At 38.6% G+C, this 23167-nt stretch overlaps 2 protein-coding genes across 3 annotated transcripts; one reads left to right on the forward strand and one right to left on the reverse strand.

The window, feature by feature from the left end:
* The first annotated feature begins 536 nt into the window (after positions 1-536).
* Positions 537-14883, forward strand: tm9sf3 (transmembrane 9 superfamily member 3). Its single transcript, XM_026189357.2, has 15 exons — positions 537-903; positions 1806-2001; positions 2149-2271; positions 4351-4511; positions 4645-4722; positions 5023-5154; positions 5269-5435; positions 6894-6988; positions 7101-7231; positions 7906-8045; positions 9100-9168; positions 9261-9407; positions 9513-9596; positions 9691-9767; positions 13231-14883. Exons 1-15 carry the CDS (start codon positions 565-567, stop codon positions 13296-13298), a joined length of 2007 nt encoding a protein of 668 aa, XP_026045142.2. The 5' UTR covers positions 537-564; the 3' UTR covers positions 13299-14883.
* A 206-nt stretch (positions 14884-15089) lies between these two features.
* Positions 15090-23162, reverse strand: prdx3 (peroxiredoxin 3). 2 transcript variants are annotated; one of them, XM_026189361.2, is made up of 8 exons: positions 22963-23162; positions 22728-22843; positions 18061-18172; positions 16999-17140; positions 16722-16857; positions 16375-16478; positions 15390-15555; positions 15090-15267 (listed from the first exon to the last, which is right to left on the reverse strand). In XM_026189361.2, the coding sequence occupies exons 2-8, from the start codon at positions 22761-22763 to the stop codon at positions 15217-15219; spliced, it is 747 nt and encodes a 248-aa protein (XP_026045146.1). In that variant the 5' UTR covers positions 22764-22843; positions 22963-23162; the 3' UTR covers positions 15090-15216. The 2 variants fall into 2 exon arrangements, with proteins under 2 accessions (XP_026045146.1, XP_026045147.1); XM_026189362.2 differs by lacking the exon at positions 22963-23162 and having other exon boundaries at positions 22728-22858.
* Positions 23163-23167: the final 5 nt, after the last annotated feature.

Raw genomic sequence — 23167 nt, forward strand, 5'->3', positions numbered from 1 at the left:
CATGTGCTGTGCAGTTTCACCCAAGTAGGGGGCAGTAAATGAGAAACAAGGTAACTTTCAGGTAAAGTTGAAATTTGTAATGTAAAACTAATTTTCATTTTGAAGCGTCAGAATCTGACTCAGACAATTGTACATATTAAATGAGACCATAGAGCATTTAAGTAGTCAAGGAAGACGAGTGTCTGTTTGAAAATCAGTCTACCAAGTCAGCCTACCTTGAGCTGAACTGTGTCCTTAAAGATAAATGTAGTCAAAGTGCATAGGAACTTTTAAGTTACAGTCTTAAACTCAGGTTTAACTTATCAGCTTTATCCAAAGAATAACCTAGAACTGCAATCCAAACAAGTAGGACATTTAGAGGATGCTGCGCTTGCTTAAAATTGTGCATTATCGTGGCTCAGACTGACAAATTGTTCGGACAACTTTGGGTCCATTAAGAGGCCTCATCAGACAGTGAATAGACCCGCTTGTTGTACTCGAGGATCATGTTTCATGCACCAGCTCTCTGTCAAAGTTGAAGCTCCAGTCTTTGCAGTCGGATGACGTGGCTGAAGGTTGCGGTAGATGCGCCGACAGAGTTTCTATAATCACCGTGTATCCATCGTTTTCTGCGCTGACTGGACGTCGTCAGCCACGTGCCTCTTTTCAGCCAATCGAACGTGCATACGACGAACGCTCATGAGGCTCTTACGCCATATGCGTACGAGAGCATCCCTAAAAATTGCCTCTGTCATACAACCAGGAAGAAGGTGGGATAGCCGTGCAAAGCTAACATCCCCAGTCTTTCTGTACACTTTTTTTCTGAAAATAATGGGATATTCCAGGTGGAAGGTGGTAGCGGCGGTGGTTTTCGCACTTGTATGTTCTTTATCACCTGTCGACGCAGACGAACATGACCACACGGTAAGACACCTTTTTGAGAGGCCGACTGAAAAGGGGGAGCCTTGAAAATAATGGACGTTTGTGCTCTGTGTAACCTGCTAACTGTAGCCGCGACGGCTAGCTACACCCCACAAAACAGAATTATAAACGTGACAGGGTTCATGACTTGGTCTTTGTGGGTTATATACTGATACTGGGTGAGCTATCAAACGGGTAGGCATTCATTTAGCCGGCTAAGTTGTCACTACTTATCGGCCTAAGTGCTTATGAGTAACGTTTGCTTGCTAGCTTGTTAGCACATCTTCCAAGCTGGTCTTTGCAACCTTACTTGAGCACCGGCGGAAGCTACACTTAAGTTAGCAGCTAGTTAGCCTGTAGCTAACGTTAGTTAGTTAATCAAAGGCAAGATTTATAAAACTGCCGTCCGTTTAGCCTCGCAAACACAATTAATGAAAAACATTTACTCTTGACATCGATTAAACTTAAGGCCCTCTTCATATTACTTTTGTTCTCCGTTGTCAGATCCAGCCTCCCTAATTACACCTGGCTAACAAGATAATAATGTGCATTACATTGTCTTAATTATAAATGGGGCGCTAATGTGGAAGCTGTTAAGTAAAGAGGCGGATGTTGCATTCACGAGAACTTCCTTGCCAGTGGTACACATAGCTAACACACAATAGTGCTACGAGGATGGCTCGATAACAGTGTGAAAAGAGCCTAAAATTTACATTTGTTTGCATGATTTATAACGCGATAGTGCTCTGAAAGTTGCTGCTATTGTTTTAAAAGTTTTTGGCAACTCACAGAAGTTTCTTTGGTGCACTATCGATAGAATAAGAATAGGACATCAGCAGTACTTGCAGAACTGGTGTAGCATTCCTGGATTTAATTATAAGAGTCCTCCTGTTTTCCTTTTGCAGTACACAGATAAGGAGGAGGTAGTTTTATGGATGAACACAGTGGGGCCTTACCACAACCGACAGGAGACATACAAGTATTTCTCGTTGCCCTTCTGTGCGGGCTCCCAGAAGACCATCAGTCATTACCATGAAACACTTGGAGAGGCTCTGCAGGGAGTGGAGCTTGAATTCAGCGGCTTGCAAATAAAGTTCAAAGGTACTTCCACTGACTTCCACCTCTTTAGGACTTTTGAATCAGCAAGAGCATTATAACTAAAAAATGTTGCTTGTCTCTGGATGTCTGGCTTTATTAATTCCACAAAACTTCCTACACTTACTAAAAATGTGATCTTTATCTTTGTAGAGGAAGTCATGCAGTCAACATACTGTGAAATAGAGTTGGACAAAGCCAAACGAGATGCTTTTGTCTACGCCATAAAGAATCACTACTGGTACCAAATGTACATAGATGACCTGCCAATCTGGGGTAAGTTGATAACCACTTTTTATTTTATTAACACATCTACTTTTACATGTTTCTTTTGTTTTGTCTAGCTTCTGAGGTGTGTTCTTATTACTATAGATGTAATAGGTATAATGTCAATCTGCTGAAGATTGATATTGGGCGACATTCATCTTTTGACTGTTATTACCCTGTAAGCACATAGGATTACATTCACTACTAGCAGTATAGGGAGTAGAGGGAGAAAAACCAAAATCCAACAGCAATGAAAAAAAAATAGAAAAATTATTATTTTTGTGAACAATATTTTTATTGCTTTTTGCAACAGCATACAAAGATTTGTTTTCACAGTAATATGCAGCAGTAGTAAAGTCCCCCCCCCCCCCCCCCCAAAAAAAAAACAAACAAACAAAAAAAACAAAACATAGCCAAATTTATTTTTAACATCTCTCTCATCTCAGAATTTCACGCATCCCCTCTTACTGGCTATTAGTGGTGATGTGGTAATATTTAGAGTAGAGTGACCGACATTTTCATCCTGATGGTGAAGAAGTAAAACCAGTTCCTATTCTTGAGATAACTGGTCCATTTATTCTTTACCGGTGTTGTAGGGAGGTGTAACCGGACACAATGTCATGTGTCAAATGTCAGAATAAAAGGCACTCAAGATTTAGTCTATGTTGTATTATATTGTTTTTGTTTTGAATCAGCTTAATTAGTGCAGTGTACCGGTTGATTAGCTTATATACAGCTTTACGTTTTAGAATAATTTTATGGTATTATGCTGACTGAAAAATATACTAATGAGTGGAACCATTTTGACATAAAATGAATAAAGACACTGGATGTACTGAGTGTTAGGGCTGTCCAGAATAATAAACACTTCCCAAGGTGAGCTCTTCAGCCCATGTATTAAAGACAATGGCTGTGGTGTTTTTTCATCTTTATCTGTGTATAAAATGATAACTCGGAGAGAAAGTTGGAAGCAACAGCAGGTTTAACTTTTCTCTCACGCTGTGCCCCGCTGCTGTCTCACTTTTTGAAACCTCTCCGTCCACTCACCCACTGAACATGTCAGAAAGAGTCAGAGTGCTGTTCCTGTGCCAAACAAGCAAGACATTGTTAAGATGTGTAGGATACAATCTTGTATTTTATTTCTTTTGCAAAGAAGCTTAAAAATAAAACAATTGTTAAATTGGCAACAAATTGTTTATATTTCCAATTTGATTGCTGAATAACAACCCAATGAACATTAAAATAGTTGAATATTTGGATACAGAGCTCATAAAAATTCTCCTGCAGCTTTTAGTATTCATTTCCCATGTGCAAAAGTGTTTCATATAAACCAAAAGAAGGATATTAATGACCCACTACTGTTACTGAGTCAAGACTGTCACTCTAACAAGCAGTCAGTGTGAACACTCACATATGTTGGAGTAGTACAATGGTGCCACTCCTACCCTGTTTAAACAGACTATGCAAGCTGATGTAGAAGGAAGTGGGAGGGGCGCTGGTATTTGCTCAAACGTTGCTGAGTTATGTGTCGCATAATTAGGAGCGTCATGAATATCTATAAGTCTAACATCCGGGTTGCTATTGTGTGAGAAGTGCACTGGTGTGCCTTTCTTTTATGAGATGTTTATCAGGGTTATTTAGCTCAGCAATTGCAGACCTGTCGTTCATCACTTTCAGAACTTGCTCACTTGTAGTACCGCTTACTAAAGTGAGCTCGCCTGCATAATATTATGTATGCTAGAACAAAAATTCCTGTCTACATTAATTTGTGGTGCAGAATGTGGAACAATTTTTCAGGCATTAAACATTAAACAGACATATATATATAGCCACAACAGTAGATTCATAGTTCTAGCTTTGCATCAGACTTCTTTGCTCAGCAATGACCTTTTATGAAAACTAAATCCTGACTGTAACAAGTGAGTAGAGATTATGCTGTTACAAAGTTATCAAAAGTGGCCTTTATTTGGCATTTGCACCCTGATTGTTAATGTTGTATAACTAAAGCGTTTATTTTCACCTGTCCATTGGACCACTGCTGAATGAGATCTCGAGTTGTTTTTTCGTTTTTTTTTTTTTTTTTTAAAGGTATTGTTGGTGAGGCAGATGAAAATGGAGAAGAGCACTACCTGTGGACGTATAAGAAACTAGAGATCGGCTTCAATGGCAATAGAATCGTTGACGTAAATCTGACCAGCGAAGGGAAAGTCAGACTTGTGCCAAACACAAGAATCCCAATGTCCTATTCTGTGAGTACTTTTTGATTAACATTCTGGGAAGCTAAAAATCATTGTATATCTGCCATATTTGACTTATACTCTCTTGGGGATACATAGGACATGTAAACACATGCATAAATGCCAATGAACCTCTCCTATCCAGGTGAAATGGAAGAAGTCAGATGTAAAGTTTGAAGACAGATTTGACAAGTACCTTGATCCATCCTTCTTTCAGCACAGAGTGAGTGAAATAACTTTTGTGGTGTTTCACATGCTTCCTCATGCCAGTGGGGATACCATTGGCTTGTTGTAATAGCACAACTCTGTATGACATTTCAGAAGATGCAAGTTGAGCCTTGCAACAGATGTAATGTAAATGACCAACCTGCTCAATAAGAGTCTTTGTTTTGTTTTCCATGCAGCGTCATAACTCATTTGTTTTACTCAAGTGTGGCTATTTGATGTACTGTTTTGATGCAAAGAGCTTTCCAGTGTTGCTCTTAAAGAAAATTTTTGATTTTGCTATATATATATTTTTTAGATTCACTGGTTCTCCATCTTTAATTCCTTCATGATGGTCATTTTCTTGGTGGGTCTGGTGTCCATGATTCTTATGAGAACGCTAAGAAAGGACTATGCCAGATACAGCAAAGAGGAGGAAATGGATGACATGGTAAACTTTGGCTGTACTTGCATGCTTTAACATGGAACTAAGATCTGTTCTTGTTGTTTTTTTCCCCTCATCACGCTTTTCTCTCAGTTTCCTTATGTTGCTTTGTACCAACAGGATAGAGACCTTGGAGACGAATATGGGTGGAAGCAGGTACATGGAGATGTGTTTAGGCCGTCAAGCCATCCACTGATCTTCTCTTCACTTATTGGCTCCGGCTGCCAGATTTTCTCAGTCTCCCTCATCGTTATCATCGTCGCTATGGTTGAGGATCTGTACACAGAGTGAGTAATTGAACATTTTGTTATGATTGTAAGATTTCGCTGAGGACTGTTTTTGATCTGGTTTTTAGTTGCAAAGTTGATTTCTGTGTATTGGATCCCTTATCAAAAGTCTTTGTCTTCTCTCACTTACGGTTTTATCAAAGAGCAAGGTTTAAATCATTCAGCTAAAATTCAAATATGAAATAATCAGGAAAATATGTACTGTGAAAATGCTCATTTTTGTGTAAAGTTGTGAAAAGTTGCTCTCTTCTAGCACCCCCACAACTACATGAGCTCCCAGGTTTAAAAGCCTCTACGAATTTTATTCGCTTTCTTTGTTTAGCCTGAAAAATATAAAAAGTGCATTATTCTGTGTTTTAAAAAGTTCTACAGCAAAACAAATAAGCTAAAGTAAAAATACAGTTTTTGTTTGCAGAGTCTGCTGGCTTTATAGTGATATAATGACTTCAGTTTCTCAGTCAAAAAAAAGTTGTCTGGCAGCATGGGAAGGCAGTGAAAGTATTCTAAATAATCCCAAGAAATCATTTCATGCAGTCTTGGCTCTTGCAGAAGTGAAGACTGAGTTGTTGGCTTTTATTTTTAGTCTCCACAGCTATGGTAAAAATCCCATTCTGGTATGTCTAGTGGCTAATGTGGCTAAGGTTACAATTACCTTTTGATGTAAGGCTCAAAATGCTAATATTGAAGAACAATTGGAAAATGGAGACTTTTAAGATTGATGACTGAAGCCAATAGACAAGAGTTTTGTGCGGGTTGTGTTTTTGTGTTGCGTCACTGCAGAGAATGGGTATGAAGGACTGTTAACCTGGTGTCACATGCAAGCCATTTTTTCCCCTCTATAAATCCAGACTTTATATTATAACATCTGAGAAAGTTAAAGACGTGCTGTGATCTTGATAATAACATTTAATAAGATCACTCAGACAAAGAAGTGGGAGAGATACTGTGCTGCTCCCATTGGCTTCATTTCACTGTCATACCTTTTCCTAGAAGAGGTGTGAACAGCAGCAGCTCAGTTGATTTTAAAGCTACAGACTCTGAAACGGGATTGTAGAAAAAAGAACATCTGTGCTATATTTGGGAGCTACATGTTGAAAGAGGTGTTCTTGGAACTTGCATTAACTTGTTAAAAAAGCATTACCTTACATTTTGAGGGGTCTGCTAACTTACGTTAGTTTGTTGTAGTCTGTCATGCTTAACATTAACAAAATGATTAGGAAAATAGAAAGAAGACAGAAAAAGAATAATTAATTATCATTTGTGTATAAATAAGAGGAAATTAAAAAAAAAAGAAGGTAACCATTTTGTAAATCAAGGAATCAAGTGTTCATTTCTATCTTTCTTCTTTTGTTTTAGACAAAGAATTGGGTGCAAGTGTGCTATAAAATACTACAAAAATTATATGCAACGCCAAGGGGAGTGGTCTTCACTTGGCCTAACTTTTTCTTTTCCCTGTAGGAGAGGATCCATGCTGAGCACAGCCATTTTTGTGTATGCTGCAACCTCTCCTGTCAATGGCTACTTCGGGGGAAGTTTGTATGCAAAACAAGGAGGTAATAAAATAGTTTGTTTTCTTACAAACAAAATATGTGTGACATGCCCTAATAAAGCAGTTTGTCGTGTTTTGCCGTCTGATTTATTTATTTATTTTTTGGCTTAATACAGGCAGGAGATGGATTAAACAAATGTTCATTGGGGCCTTTATGATCCCAGCCATGGTGTGCGGGACTGCCTTTTTCATCAACTTCATTGCTATCTACTACCACGCCTCCAGAGCCATCCCATTTGGAACCATGGTGGGATTTCACACTGCAGCACCTCCCTAAAAACCACAATGTTATGAAGAACATCCTCCAAGTCAAGAGCCAGCATTTAAATTGTGTGGCCGCATAGATCTCTGGTATCAGCAATGGGATTTAGTCATGCAGGGGAACACAACTGAAGTAATGAGAAAAGTGTACTAACAAATTGAAACACAATATGCACACTTCACCTGATATTTATGACACTAGAGTCCCAAACCCACTGTAGAGTTTTAATTCTGTTTGCTTTATTTCTTCATTCAGTGCCAAATGTTTTCAGACACTACAGCAATAAAAAATGCACACACACAAACATTTCACATATTTTTTTAAATTGCTAATTACAGAAATTACAAACAGCTGTTTGTTTGCTCCACTCAGCGCTGCAGAGCTGATCAATCAAAAGTGTCATGAAATAGCCATTGTTCCCCTGACTCAGCCAAACCTCAGAAACATCTAGGGCATCTGCTGATGAAATCCATTCATCTGTTACTCTTCCAGTTTAATGAACATTTGAGTTTGTACCATAAGATCACGCAGTGAACATTAACTTCTGTAACACAGTCAACAAAATTAAAACAACTGATTGGGGATGTGAAACACCCTGGATAATGGCCGTAAATACAGACCGCCCAACTAAAACAATTAAATGTTTGTCATCTTTGCAGGTTGCTGTCTGCTGTATCTGCTTCTTTGTCATCCTGCCTCTGAACCTCGTGGGAACAATTTTGGGGAGGAATCTGTCTGGCCAGCCCAACTTTCCCTGCCGAGTTAATGCTGTGCCGCGGCCGATCCCTGAGAAGAAATGGTAGGTGTGGTTTGACGTGGCCAGTCGCAGTTGTCTTTGCCTTAGTGACAGAGACGTGGGCAACCGTGGCTCAGGGGGTTGGGAATCGCATCTGTAACCGGAAGGTCGCCGGTTCGATCCCTGGGCTCTCTGTCCTGGTCGTTGTGTCCTTGGGCAAGAGACTTTACCCTATTTGCCTACTGGTGTTGGCCAGAGGGGCCGATGGCGCGATATGGCAGCCTCGCTTCTGTCAGTCTGCCCCAGGGCAGCTGTGGCTACAACTGTAGCTTGCCTCCACCAGTGTATGAATGTGAGAGTGAATGAATAGTGGTTTTGTAAAGCGCTTTGGGTGCCTTGAAAAGAGCTATATAAATCCAATCCATTATTATTATTATTAGTGACAGAGACGTGGGGTCAGATAATGGATAGAGTGTAACTGGAACTTAAGACTACCCTGAGGTCACCGCTTTCAACAGTTTTTGTTTTTAGTGTTGTCCCTCTACGATGTAAATGAGAACACGTATCCCTAAAATAATTCTCTCATGCAGACCCTGCCCCAAGTGCCGTTAGTGTTAGTTTGTAAGGGGCACCGGTCAGGGGAGAGTTATTTATGATTCTCGTAAGTGGCAGGTGTCCTTTATTTTGTTTATAAAATGTCAGAAGATGGAGGCTTAGCTTATCGGATCAGTGGGCAGTGAGAATGTCGTACTCGATGCAGGTGACACAAGGTGTTGAATGGCCTGTGTTTAAGTTGCCAGATGTCAGGTTTAAAGTTCAAAACATTTTAGCTGTCTGCACAAACACTTTTAGGTTATGAAATATGGAAAAGCGATCGACTGCAGGTTTATTAACATTTACAACGTTCTGCCAAGCACTGTGGCTTGCTGCCAAATGGAAAAGGTAGATGTGACCTAAGGCCATTGTCTGACTCTACTTGAATTTCCAATCTGTCAACTTTTCCCCCTTCTCGCATTCGTAACACAATTTGTCATGTGTCCTTACCCTGAAGGGGGACTCTGACACGAACACTCAAGGATACACGGCCACGTCAATATGTTGAATTTTGTGCTCTCAGGTTCATGGAGCCAGCTGTCATCGTGTGCCTTGGAGGAATCCTTCCTTTTGGTTCCATTTTCATAGAAATGTAAGTGTATTGCAGTGTTACTGAGGGACTCTGTTTAAAATGATCCAGACAGCCATGTTGAAGTGTTTTTTGTTTTTGTCCTCATGTGACAGGTACTTCATCTTTACATCTTTCTGGGCCTACAAAATCTACTATGTGTATGGCTTCATGATGCTGGTCCTGGTTATCCTGTGCATTGTGACTGTGTGTGTCACCATTGTGTGTACATACTTTCTTCTCAATGCTGAGGACTACAGATGGTGAGTTTTTCCCCCACATGGATCTCTGGAATATCAGCCACAAAACTGAGGCATTGTCACCCTGTCATCAATCCTCTTTCTCGTTTGCTTGTCCCTCTCTTCCAGGCAATGGACGAGCTTCCTCTCTGCTGCATCCACTGCTGTTTATGTGTACATGTACTCCTTTTACTACTATTTCTTCAAAACTAAGTGAGTTTTACTCTTTATTAATCCGATGAAACATCCTGTTGTAGAAGTGCTTACATCTTACACACCTCTTACATTTTAACCTGTTGTATTTCAGGATGTATGGGCTGTTCCAGACATCCTTCTACTTTGGCTACATGGCTGTGTTTAGCACTGCCCTGGGAATCATGTGTGGTAAGTTTTACGTCCACCTAATTTTATATCGTAGTAGGTCCAGGCCCTATTCCATGAAGCAGGTTTAGCTAACTCTGAGTTTGTTAACCATGAGATGAAAACCCTGGTTTTCTGTGCCAGGAAAAAAGTTAACTAAGTTGGTTACCGTGGTAACGGATCATTGAACTAAAAAACTCTTGAGTTTTTCTCTGCACCTAAACCAGCTGATTGACACTCACTCATTCCTCATTTGTAAAGTCCATCTAAGAGCAAATGGAAAAGCAACTTAATTGGCAGATGTTTGTTTTTAGAAACAGTGAAATCCCACCTTAGAAGTTAGGTTGGAAAAAAAAATCACATCAGGGCTGTTACAGCCATTCACTCATCAATATATAAGGATAGAGACAGACAGCTCAGAATAAAGTCTATGTAGTCTACATGTTTCTTACTCTGTGGACAGTAATCCAGCAGTCAGACTCTTAGTCAGTTCCTCTGAAACATTACTGTTGCAGTTAATGTTTAACTTAAATGCATCTGCATAATAGCTTGCATCTGTATAAAGATGCATAATATATGATCTGTTGTCAATCATTTGTCGTGTTGTAAAAGCCACACTGATGGGGGGGAAATGTCTGTCAAAGCTGGGATTTTGGAGATGGTGAATATTTGAGTGAAGATGATTTTAAGACCTGAAAACTGGACTAAATGTATTTAAAGTGTCTTTTTATATGCAGCTGCAAGCAGTCTGTATTCTGAACATATCTGCTGAAATTTGTTCACAGCTTGAGATTCAGTTGTTACATGCTTTCAACATGTTCAAAGGTTTTTAATTCAGACTCTGAATCTCAACATATTTCCCACAAAAAATCACAAATCAGTCTCAGTGGGTCGACAGAGAACAGGATCTGCCCAAAGGCATAGGCTCTGTAACAGATTAGCAAACGGACCGAAGTCTACTTGCAAAGCAGGAGAGATCCAAAATAGATGAATAGATCACAGGTTCAGACCAGATCAGGCCCTCATCCAGTTTAGGTTCATCCTGTCTGGATCCATTTATAATGGCTTAACTTTTCCAGATAATATTTTTTTCAAACAACTCAATGTTCATAAACTGTAGAAGAGAGAGGGAGGGAAAAAATGTTTTAATTTAATAAAAACGTGTCTTGAAGGTGGATCCACCCTGCAGTCTGCTACTGTCTTCAGTTTCTCTCACCTACACTCTGGCCCCGTAGGGTTAAAGCTAAATAATAAGATTTAAATATCAAACCTAAAATTAGAATTCAAGCTTCATTTAATGAAAGTTCAAGCCGGGTAAGTGATGATCCAGCTTTGAACTTCACACACGCACACACATGTGTGTTATCAAACTTTTATTCTCTCTATGATGGTGACAGCAGACCAAGCTCATTAAAATCTCTTTTCTCTTCTTTGCTTTTTAAGATGACTGTCACGGTCCACACTGACACACATTCATATCCCTTGGTTTACTGGATTTAAATAACACTTTTTATTCACCTGTTGCCATAGTGAACTGTGGTATCAGAGCTCCATTGATGATGCTTTCTTTCTCCACTCTCACATGCTTAACTCGGGGTGAACATACTCAGAGTTGATTCAACTTACTCCACTCAGCTGGTCTGGAACAAGAAACTCAAAGTTAATCAACTTTGAATTTATTTTTAAACTCAGAGTTTGTTGAAGACTCATCTCAGAATAGGAACTATTAGATGTTCTGCCAAATGTAAATAGCTGTTCACTGCATAAACACCAGTGGTCTCATTTATAAAGGGTTGGTTTTGTGTTTATGTGACTTTACACACAGTTCATTTTAACAAAAGAGAAAAGAAATAAATAGATGTGATGAATACATGATGGGCTAAAATCTCAACTACCACGTCTCACTTCGTGTCACATGTTGGTAACACATCCACTTTATTGGAAACATACAAATAAGGAGTGTTATTTGTGCCAGTGAGGCGTGACGCCATAAAAAATAGTCTGACATTAAATTCTGCTCAAGATTTCTCAATTTCCTCATCACATTCCCCGCCCTCTGAGCACAGAGACTGAGACAGTTCTTACACTGCATCTTACTCATAGTGTGGAGCAATTTCACCTTTCACTGAAGTTCAGTTTTCAAATATCTCAGAGTGCGGTTTTGTCTTGTTTTTTTTAAATATCATTTGGAGAACTTGTGGATCAATTTGATTGGTGTAAAAATGCAAATATTGAGGTGATACTTGATGGATCACTGTCACAGCAAGAACCGTTTATTAGCAGCATTCACACTGTACATTGACAGTTTGTGGTTGAATTTGGCCATTTAGAGGATTTAACCTCGCTTCTTAGTGACTGAAACATGCCTTTTGCTTCCTGCCTTTAAAAAATGTTAAAGGCAGGAAGCAGCAGCTTCCATAATTTAACATGACTATTTTTACAGTTTTACTTAAATTCATGTCTTGCAAGGTTTGCTTTTCCTCTTACCTGCACAAGTTTCCTCTAAATTGCTCATTTTCACATGAAGAATGCCACCTGCTCATGAATGGGAGTGCCTTTGTGATCTTGTGCAAATTCTCCAAAGATTGCTGCAAATTATCATCCCAGGTGGATTATTTTTGTATATCAAGCTGCAAGTCTAGCTGTCAGAAATCAAGAGAATCTGGGAAGTCTGTCAGCAGACACGGGGGACCTCAATAATTTGAAGATATTAATACAACTGCTGACATTTTATTGTTAGACGCGCACGGTACTGCGACAGGAATAAAGGAGAATTGTTGCTCAAACAGAAAGTGGTTTACGGTTTAGACAGGTGGTGGTCGAGGGGACGTGACAGTCATAGAGATGGACGTGAAAATATTAAACAGCAGGTGGTACAATGGAGGGGGCTATAGAAGTACAGTAGACATCTGCTACGGTCAGCAATCTAATAAAAGCTTTTCACACCTCCCTATAAACGATGTTAACCTGAAATTTCATTCATAGTTGGGCTTGAGTCAAACATGGAGAAAAGCACACTGACTGTATATGATTTAGGCTTATTCAGTATGAAAAATGTTAGTCGTATGTACATACAGGTAGTTCTTGCATGAAACCAATTATCTTTTTAGAGAAATCTTATTTTCTACATCGGTTATTCAGCTCTAAGTGCAGCTAAGTAGTCTTTTCCCCACCAGCTGCAAGCCAAACTCATTTTTCAGCTGAAAGAGTAATAAGCCAAGGCTGACACTCATGTACCTTGAAGGACCTTTGTGGAGCTTTCTCTGATCTGCATCAGGTACTACACTGCCTCCTGGGCTGGCTGTGTGTCTGAATGCTCATTTTGTAGATGTGGGATGTGCGTTTCTCTGCTAAAACCTTTATTGGATACCTCACCAGTAATCATCCTGTCTCGTGATGGATTTACCTGCAAAGTAACAGCAGAGTTTGATACCTGGTGCTGTCAAACAAAAAGAAACTTGCTCACAGATCATCTTTTGCTTTTCAGGTGCCGTAGGATACATGGGAACAAGTGCCTTTGTGAGGAAGATTTACACAAATGTGAAAATTGACTAAGAAGTGAAGCAGCATCAACACAGGGATGTTAATGGATTTGCCTAGGCGTATCCCAAAAGACGGCGGGCACAAGTCATTCTTTATTACTTTTCATTCTTGCAAAGAGATTGTGAGAATCTCACTTTGTACAATGTAGTTTTTCCATATTTTTTTTCTCCTCTCTGAAAGATTTTCAACGCGCAACTCAATAGTGAACAACAGGAGACCTGCGGAAGAGATATCAAACACAACTTTTGATTTTTATCAGTTGCTTTCAAACAAACATTGAGGGAGGCGGCGAATGTTTAAGGCTGACATGGCTTCTCTTTTCCAACCCAGTCCCACCTGAGACCAGAGAACATACAGTACATGTGATATTGATGGAATAGTGTAGCTCTCTTCAGTGAAGAGGCCTGAGTGTATTGAAAGCCTTTGTTCTGTTGTGTCAGAATATTGGAGAGTTGGGTTTGTGTTTGTGTTCTGACTCTGAAGTCTATTTTGTATTCATGAAGTCACTCAAATTATTGTTACTATAGTACAATTGGTTGTTTCCATTGAAATCCACTGGGGAAAAAACAAAAAAAAAACTAAAAATGTTCACCCAATAATCATTCACCAATTTCAATTATTCTTAACTCCCTGTTAGGGTAGCAGTCCATCCAGTCAAGAGATTTTAGTCCTGCTGTAGTTTACTGTACAGACAAAGAACAGAGGGACTGAGCAACAGCTGAGGTACAGCAAGAACTGATTTTTTAAAAAATGGATGTTTGATGTGATCCCATTTATCTGTTTAGTTTTATGTTTTCTAAATGTTTGGGTTTGAATGAAGTCTACATGTAAAGATAATATATGGATGGTGGGCAGTGTATATAACCATAATAATGTACCTTTAGATGTAGATCCCAAATGTATTTTCGTTGTACAGATTTACTACAGGGTGTTGTTTTTTCCTTTCTTCCAAAAATGAATCGTTCAGTTAAAACAATTTGTTTGTTTGGTGCTTGGGGTGGGGCTGGTGGCGCTGTTACATCTTGCCTGAAATTGCATGAAGTTTTCACCAAATCATCAAATCAGATTTCACTTCAGCGCTGTCAGTTTTTTTTTTTCTTTTTCCTGATTGTTGGCATCTTCTTGGTTTCAAAATGGAAAGGTGCATTTTGATGATTTTCTAGACACATTATTTTGATTCCATATGTTATTTAAAGCCTTAAAAAGGCCCTACATCTTCTGGTAAGCCATTTCCATCACGTTCTGTTGCCTAACCCGAAACATCGTCTGTGAATGTTCAACGGAAAGAGGCAGTGGCTTTGTTTCTGCAAACATACTGTACAAATTCAACTTTATGTACACTTAAAGCTAGATGTTTTCATAACCACACAGTGCTGCGGTGTGTTTCAAATGCTCCCCCCCATTTTGTGTAAATTCAGTATGTACCCTACTTGTATGAGAAGTGGCATTGCCTTCTTTTTTCTCTTGATTTCCAGTTCTCCCCCACTGAAGTTGATTTTGGCACCTCATGTTGTGTACCAATGTCTGATTAGACATTTTGAACCTCCATATTAACTTGCTGTAAAAAGAAAATAAACATGTTTATGTACAGGGGTTATTAAAGCGTGATCTTGACTTTGATGGTAAATACTGTTGAACCTGATTAGAACAGTCTACAGCATTTATTTCTAGACTACAGCATTATAGTCCTAGCTGGACCACTAAGGAGAGGCAGCTAAGATGATGAAGTTATGGCAGGAAAAATAAGACAAACATGAAGACCACTTTATTCTGTGGTCTGGTGCATTATTCAAGACAAAGAGCTGTGGTTTATAAAGCGTTTGTTTATTAGAGCATCCCGATGTTATGAGTAAATGCATATGCTAAAGTGTAAACTCAGTATATTTCTAGATTTGTACCACGTTTAAGCCTTCAATCTGCTGTGAAGTGTTCAGTTGACTTTTTCAAAGTACTCCTTGGATCCTTCTGGTGTTGGTTTGATCTGAAAAACAAACATTACAAAAACTGAGAAAGGAGGAAAAAAAAAAAAAGTGTATGGTATCAAATCCACATTAGCTGTTATAGCCTTGAATGGACTGAAACACAGAGCCCAGGTGTACTCACTGTTGGGGAGTGAGGGGTCCAGCTGGCCGGACACACCTCCCCGTGAGTCTCCACAAACTGGAAGGCCTTCACTAGACGAAGAGTCTCTTCAACACAGCGGCCCACTGGCAAGTCATTCACACTCATGTGCTTCACCACTCCATTTGGATCAATGATGAAGAGTCCCCTAAAGGAAAAAAACCAAAAACATCAGACATCTTTCTAAACAAGTTTAGGTCTCGATGCATGCTCAATCATCCAGGTAAGGAAATCCCAAAAGGTTGATTTTGTTCATCTGGACGTAGCATTTTCAGTGGAAGAAACATTTCGTCACTCATCCAAGTGACTTCAGGTTTCCCCAAGCTTATAAACAGTGTTAGAAGGTTCTCCCTTCAATATTGAGCAATTACATAAAAGACCAGTTACAGGCACTATTGCAACACTTGGTGATATATCTGGATAAACCCACCAAATGAGAGAAAACACACTTTAAGGCCTGTTGCATAATATTCCCTGTCTTCAAATTAAAAATACCCAGAGGACTGGGTATTTAAATCAACAATGATAACAGTAGCAGCAACATTAGTCACTTTTCCAGACATTAAAAAAAAAAAAGAAAAAAAAAAAGAGCTTTTTCTAAGTTTTTTTTGGGTATAGATGACAGAGTTGTGGAACTGTGGGTGTGAATGTATGACATTTACCATTTAAAGCCTTTATACAAACTGACCATGTAAAATAAAATTTAATAAAAGACGTGAGGATAGAACTTTACAAAACAAACAGTCTGGCAGAAACATTCCTGGATGGCAAAAATCAAAGAAAAACTGTTTAATACGCTCTATAAAAAGTAATCCCCGTGATGCACGTTATCAGATTCTGTTAGGGTTCCTATTACAGCTGTGCACATTTTTACTGGTTTGTGTTTTATGTCTTTGGTCTTATATTTTAGTACTGTGAGCCAGTTGTGGACTGATAGTTGTGGTTTCACAGCGCATAATGAACTCACCTCAGAGCAATTCCTGGGCCGTCCAGCAGCACACCATAGTCTCTGGAGATCTGCTTGTTGAGATCTGAGAGCAGAGGGATGTGGATATTTCCCAAGCCTCCAGCCTGACAAAACATAAAAAGATACATGAACACAAACGCTGCAAAGTGCTTCTAGTAGTGTTCGAGAAATAACAGCTTTTGAGATTATTTCACAGTACTGCAAAGTGCTGCAAGCACAACACACTGAGGTCAGTCATTTACTAAAGGCTCCTTGAAGTTCTACTTCAGAGACTGAATAGAGAACGCACAGTGATCTGAACCTTGCACCGTGTGCCGCTTACTGAATAACTATTACACTGAATGTACCTTTCGTGGCGTGTTGATCCATGCCAGGTGGGTGAAGTGAGAGTCCACAGACACTCCGACCACCTCGCAGTTGACATCGTGGAACTCGTTGGCCTTGTCGCTGAATGCGATGATTTCTGTCGGACACACAAATGTGCTGTGGTGTAACAAAAAATAAAAAGCACTTATTAAAAATCATAGCACATCTGCAGAAATACTGGAAAATCTCAGGCCATTAATGCCAACATTTTATTCACTTCTTCATCTCATGCTGAAAATTATTCTTATAAATACTCACAAATCCAGTGGGTAGAAGAAAAGGACCAGGTATTTGCCCTTGAAATCAGCGAGGCTCATGTCCTTGAACTCCCCATTGTGGACAGCTGTCCCTTTAAAAGCAGGCGCAGGCTGGGTGACAGCAGGGGCCCATCTGGAAGCGCCTGATACAGCAAAGTCAAACTATTTATTTATCATTTATTTATCAATATAAGATATGCAACAGTCTTCTTTTTTTGTCAATTTGCCTTTGTACAGAACTGACTATAAGATGCATGCTGGATAAAACAGTAATTTATTGTAATGTCATCTGGTCAATGTTTGGCTTGACACAGACATACAAACATCTACACTGTTTATCTGGCAATGGGTGGGTGGGGTTGAGGGTGGGAAAGCAAGGCTTTTGCAGAGTGAAACACACAAACATCAAACATGACTTTAGTTGGTTTTATAGATACATCTCCCCTTTGTTTGCTGCAATGTATTTTAAGTACACAGAGCAAGAACATTAATGTTATCTAAAGAAAACCGAGTTGCAAAGTTCTGAAAAATTCAGCCGTCATACGAGTTCAAGAAAAATCAGAAATAAAAAGTCGAATCATTCTCTCACATCAATTTTATGACAGTAAGAGTATTTTTTGTCATAACTGCTGTAACAAACATGATATTACAGCAAAGCTAACATTTGAACAAATGCTTTTAGTTTATATCCACAACACTGAACACTTGAGCAGAATTTAACCAACCAGGATCAGAAATATAACGATACTGTTGATATTGCTGGAAAGTTAATTATAATGACTATAGTTTTTCCTTTTGAGTACAGCTGTAACCAACTGTTTGGTAAAACTGCCCGATATTTTATTTTGCAGAATAAGATTGATAAAAACAATATAGGGAGAAAAATGCTATCATCTTATCCTGGAAAGCAAATAACTTACTTCATTTCATCTGTAAGTTATTTGATCAGTTGACTAACTCATGATGTGTGCTATATATAAGTAGAAAACAGAAAAATCATTCTGAGCTGAATCAGGCAGTTTCATTTCTGACTGCATGCTGTGTGTTTTGGTTCTGTACATACTGGTGGAGAAACAGGATCTCTGGAGTGCAGGAGCAGTGAGGACTCTTGCAGCCCCGCAGGCTCCATGCTGACAAGCTGCTGCGACTTTCAGCCCTCCTGCTGCAACCCTCGCCTCAAAAATAAATAAAAAGACATTAATATGACATGAATAATCCATAATCTGGAAGGATATTTAGCTCTTTTAGTTATCAAGTTGCCATTTTACTAACTGCAACAATGGTTTAGGACGACTGGAACATGAAAAGGTATCAATGCTTTCAAGCTTGCAGATACATTCAAGAGTGAAAGAATTTGTCCTCTGTGAAAGGAAAATGTCCTCTAATCGTGTTTTTCATGGTTTACCTTCATTGGTACCACCTGAGAATCTAGTGAGCAAAGGTGATTGTGGTGCTGAAAGAAAGATCCTCCAGCATTACACAAGCCTTGTTAAGAAACCTTTTAAAATGAGAGGTTATTTAATGAATTTGAGTTGATAAAATTAAAGGTCTAACCCAACAGTTTCTCCACACTGAACTAAACCAAGGTCTTTGTGAGTACTGCTCATTCTTTAATTACTATACTCCCACTGAGATATTCCACTGCTATGTTATATACAGATAGTACTTTATGTGAGCAGCACATCTCAATGTTCCTACTGCACATACACTGCCACCATAAATACTTCAAAAACGCATGTGCCACTCTAACTTTTTAAAGTGACTTTTCTTCCAACATAGGTTATGAATTATTTAAATGGATTTATTTTTGCGACACCGTACTGTTATATGTAGGCTACAGTGTGTTCTGGAGTAGCTTGAGGAAACATTCCCGCTGTGTGTGTGTGTGCGGAGATTCTGTCTATCAACACGCACCACCTTTAGGTAAGAAATTATTTTTTATTCAAAACTTGTTGAACGAATTGCTTAGCTGGGATATCAAAGAGAATTTCCAAAAAGAGGAGGAAACTGAGGCTACACTGCCTCTGTAAGTTTCTAAGTCATCCACTTGCTTTGGCTCCCAAACGGTGAAACCGCAGCAGGGATTTTATATCAGCAAGTGCTGTTACTAACAGAAGGAAAAATAAATCACAACAAAGCTTTCTAAAGTTAGAATTTTTAGTCCATGTTATCCTCGCGCTCTGCAGTAACAGTAACGAGTGCCCTGTCCTCCACACCAAGTTTCTCTGACTCCTCCCCTCCTGCTGCAGCTGGAGCAGCTGTCTGACACTCAGTTTTTATTTCCTCATTCATATAATTGATATCAAAGCTCATACTGAAGGACACTCATCTGCAGAAGTCTGTATCTTTACGAATACTGAAATCCCTGTTAGGCATTATTGACGTTACATTTAACCTGACCATGCATCAAAGTCAGAGACAGCAATCACTGGACCTCAATGACTTTATCATCAGCTCAGAATAAAACCACATTAGCGCTCTGAACTATGCAGGCAGTTCCCCTGCAGTGACTCATTTACTGTACATCACTGTAAAAATCCCTATTAAAAAAGGCACCAGAACAAAGCCGTTTACAGCAGGGCTGTCAAAGATAACACTGGGGGTGTGTAGTATCGTGATATTTTGTTTGCTAATAATGTATCGATACAGGGACAGCAGAAATCGATATTTTGTTACAAAAAAAGTTTTTGTGGACTGGAACATGCTCTGACTTCAGAGCATGTTGATCAGCTCCTTTTTCTGAGCAAGAATTCTGACACTGTCCAAATGTGTTTAACTTTTTTTTTTATGGCAGCAATAAACATGACTTACTTATTACTTATTTTAATTTAAGACATGTTTTATTTTAATTAAGTTTAAAACTTTTTTATTTAATGTAAAATTATATTTTGTTTTAATTTACTTTCAAATTCTTCAGTTGCTGAATGGGCTGCATAGGTTTCACAAATTGCATAGTTCAGAATAGCTATAATTGTACCAGATGGTTGCATTCAGTTAAGTTGGACTAGACTGTAATACAAACCGTTCAGTTTGTCAACAATAAAACTGACTGAAATGAGAGAAAGACTGAATGTGAGACTTTGTTATTAGATAAAATGAATATTGATAAAGTTTACCTTTATGTACAGAATCTGAATATCGCAAAATATTTTTAAAAAAAAATTGCAATAATATCGTATTGTGCGTTAAGTATTGTGATAATATCGTATTGTGGGCTGTATGGTGATTCCCACCTCTAAATAACACCCAGCAAAGACTCCAATCTGGTCGCTAGGCACCTTTGGAAAATGTGGATTTTGGATTTTTACACTACAACTTAAGTAACAGACATTGCGTAATTAACCTCTGTTACTTGAGTAAAGGATAAAAAATTAAATGGCCCTATAGATAAATGTCTTTATTTACAGAAACAAACAACAAAAAAGACATTTTCTATAAATTAACAAAAACTTTGTATTATAATTACAGGGCAGTCTAGGCCATGATCTACAACAATTTTAAATGCGATTTTCAACATGTATTTTTTACAATTTAAACCTAAAAAGTTGTGCTGACCGATTTCGTTCATTTCGTTTCACTTACTACAAAAAAGAGAAAAAAAAAAGAAAAAAGCTTTATAATGTGGAGAAAATATATTTGCACGTTGAATTTGTAGTTAAACTTCTTTAAGCTCCTAGGACCTGGCGTCCACATATGTGGACATCACATTTTGGGTTATTTAAACTAAAATACTCAATTTTGCTCTACATGGGCCTGATATCCACTTACGAGGACATTATACTGCTACTGTTCTATCAAATTTTAAAATGAATATCCTCATATGTAGCTCTTATTTTTGTTAAAAACAAAAATAAGGTAAAAAAAAATAAATAAATAAATAAATTTGGTAATTCTTTGTTTTTACATTCGTCAGGCCCCAATATGCCCAAATATCAAAGAGAAATTAAAAATTCATGTCGTGGAAGAGTTTGGGTCTTAGGAGGTTAAACTGTAAAATAGGAGTTTCTTTGATGTGGCCCATGTAAGATCAAAGTGGACTGTATGTGGCTCATGATGTAAGATTAGTTTGACATCGCTGGTTTACAGCCTGCAAAGAATCAACCACTATGATGCGTCTGAAACTTTTCTGTATGGTTTCCTTTTTTAAGACTCCACATAAATCAGTTTATGTGTAGAAGTACAACATGTGGAAGCTATTCTAATGAGTCAGACAGCAAACAGTGGCTGAGGCTTCCAGAAAGGGACCCTCATCCCCACCAGCATAAACTATATTTAAGAAAAAAAAAGAAAAAAAAAGGAGAACAAAAAGGACAAAGCAAAAATAGATTTACACCACCGAGATAGAGGATCATCGTTGTTAATGCTAATGTCTGCCATGTGCCAAATGTTACTGATTGTGCACGTTTTCTGCTGTAAGAGTTGTTAAACCTGTAGACTGATGGAAAGGGTGGGGACCGTAACGTTGCACTACTAGGTAAACTGCACTAATATGCTCTCACTGAACACTGTCATCCAGCTGTAGCAGGTTAGACATGCAAACAAACGGCTGATAATGAGCCGGCTAAAACAACAACAGCTGGTCATAAGCCAACATTATGCCAGCTCGAGTTCCATCTGATAAATATGTTGATTACATTCTCACATTGTATGGGAGTTTATTCACTAAATGTCTGTCCAACAATGTTACATCCACTCCAAAGAAAGTTTCACTAATGATGGCTAACTGCAGCAAAATCATCGGTGCTTGCTGACATAAAGGTTCAGGATATTCTCAACAACTCGCGTCAGTATTGCTTTCAAATAGAAGTGAGCTTCACTGACTAATCGACTTGCTTCAGACTACTTTCAAAGTTTTACAGCCTCCTCCAGAGTAAATGGACATAGATATACCACAACTGAGGTAAACAGTCACTAAGATATACAGCAGCCAGATTTGGTTGTCCTACAGCGCCCAACATAGCTAGGATTATGCACTTATATTGGGAGGGGTTGGAAAGCAGGATCTACTGACATCTAGTGGTGAGATTTTATACACCATACCTTTAAAGTAAAAACTGGGGCTCTTGAAGCATGTGGACTGCAGAATAAAATTCAACAACAGCTCAATCACGCAAAACAAACTGCCTTAATATTGAACACAATTCAGCCCCAGCTTTGTTGCCATTCATACAAATAATAAATCTATATTAGTCATGGCCTACAAAGTGAACACAGCAGTTGCCTACAGGTGGTAATTATTATCATACTAAATTTGAGCCTCTGCTGTGTTCCCGCCTTCCTTTCTTTAAGACTTTGTGTAATTAATGGGATTAATTGCAAGTGAGCTTCTTTTTTTAATTTTTTTTTTTTATCTTAATACAAGGCAACTCAGTTCATAACTTTGACCCTGCTTACCATAGAAAATTCTAGCACAATGCATCAAGATGGCGAAATTAACGTTTCTATATAAGACACGAACGTCATTTTTTAAGGTTTTGTTTAGGTATAACCACAACTCCACTCATCGCTCTTCTTATGAAGCGAGGCTTGCGCAGTTGCCGCGGGTTGACACCGGTGTCAGTTGGTGCTCAGGTTCAAATGTGCAGCACACACAACATAAATGCGGAGGACAATTTTTCATTCATTTATTTATTTATTTTAATCAATACCTGCTATCAACACTGACTAATGACTTATGTGCAACAGCGCGAATAACAAATGCAAAGTAACGTTATATAAAGTTGCACTTACAGAGGTCCTGAGCAGTTTTCCGATGGTGGCTGCCATTTTGGATTATGTCACTGGAGGCACGGTTGAGCAGGTTATTACACACGTGCTCAATTCCAACCTCTCCTTTGAAGGAAAAACTATAAAAATAAATGAATTGTATTAATATTTTGCCAGCTCAATTTATCGAATATGCCGACCATAAAACGTATTTTGTGACAAATTATGGCGCATAAAGAAAATGCTAAAGTCACGTTACCTTCAGGTACAGCTCGTAATATTTAGACAAAAATATTTGAAGTGAGCGAAACACGAAGCTGATATTTTTTTTCTTTTTAATTTAAATTGTGTTTGTTTGACCGTAAAAATGCTAAATTGGTCGTTGCGGTCTCTGTTGAACACGCTGAGCAGAAAGCCACTAGGAAAAAAAAACGCGACGCCTGATATATCCCACATCCCTGAAT

The sequence above is a fragment of the Astatotilapia calliptera genome, chromosome 13, assembly GCF_964374335.1.
Source record: "Astatotilapia calliptera chromosome 13, fAstCal68.1, whole genome shotgun sequence".
Classification (NCBI taxonomy): Eukaryota; Metazoa; Chordata; class Actinopteri; order Cichliformes; family Cichlidae; genus Astatotilapia; species Astatotilapia calliptera.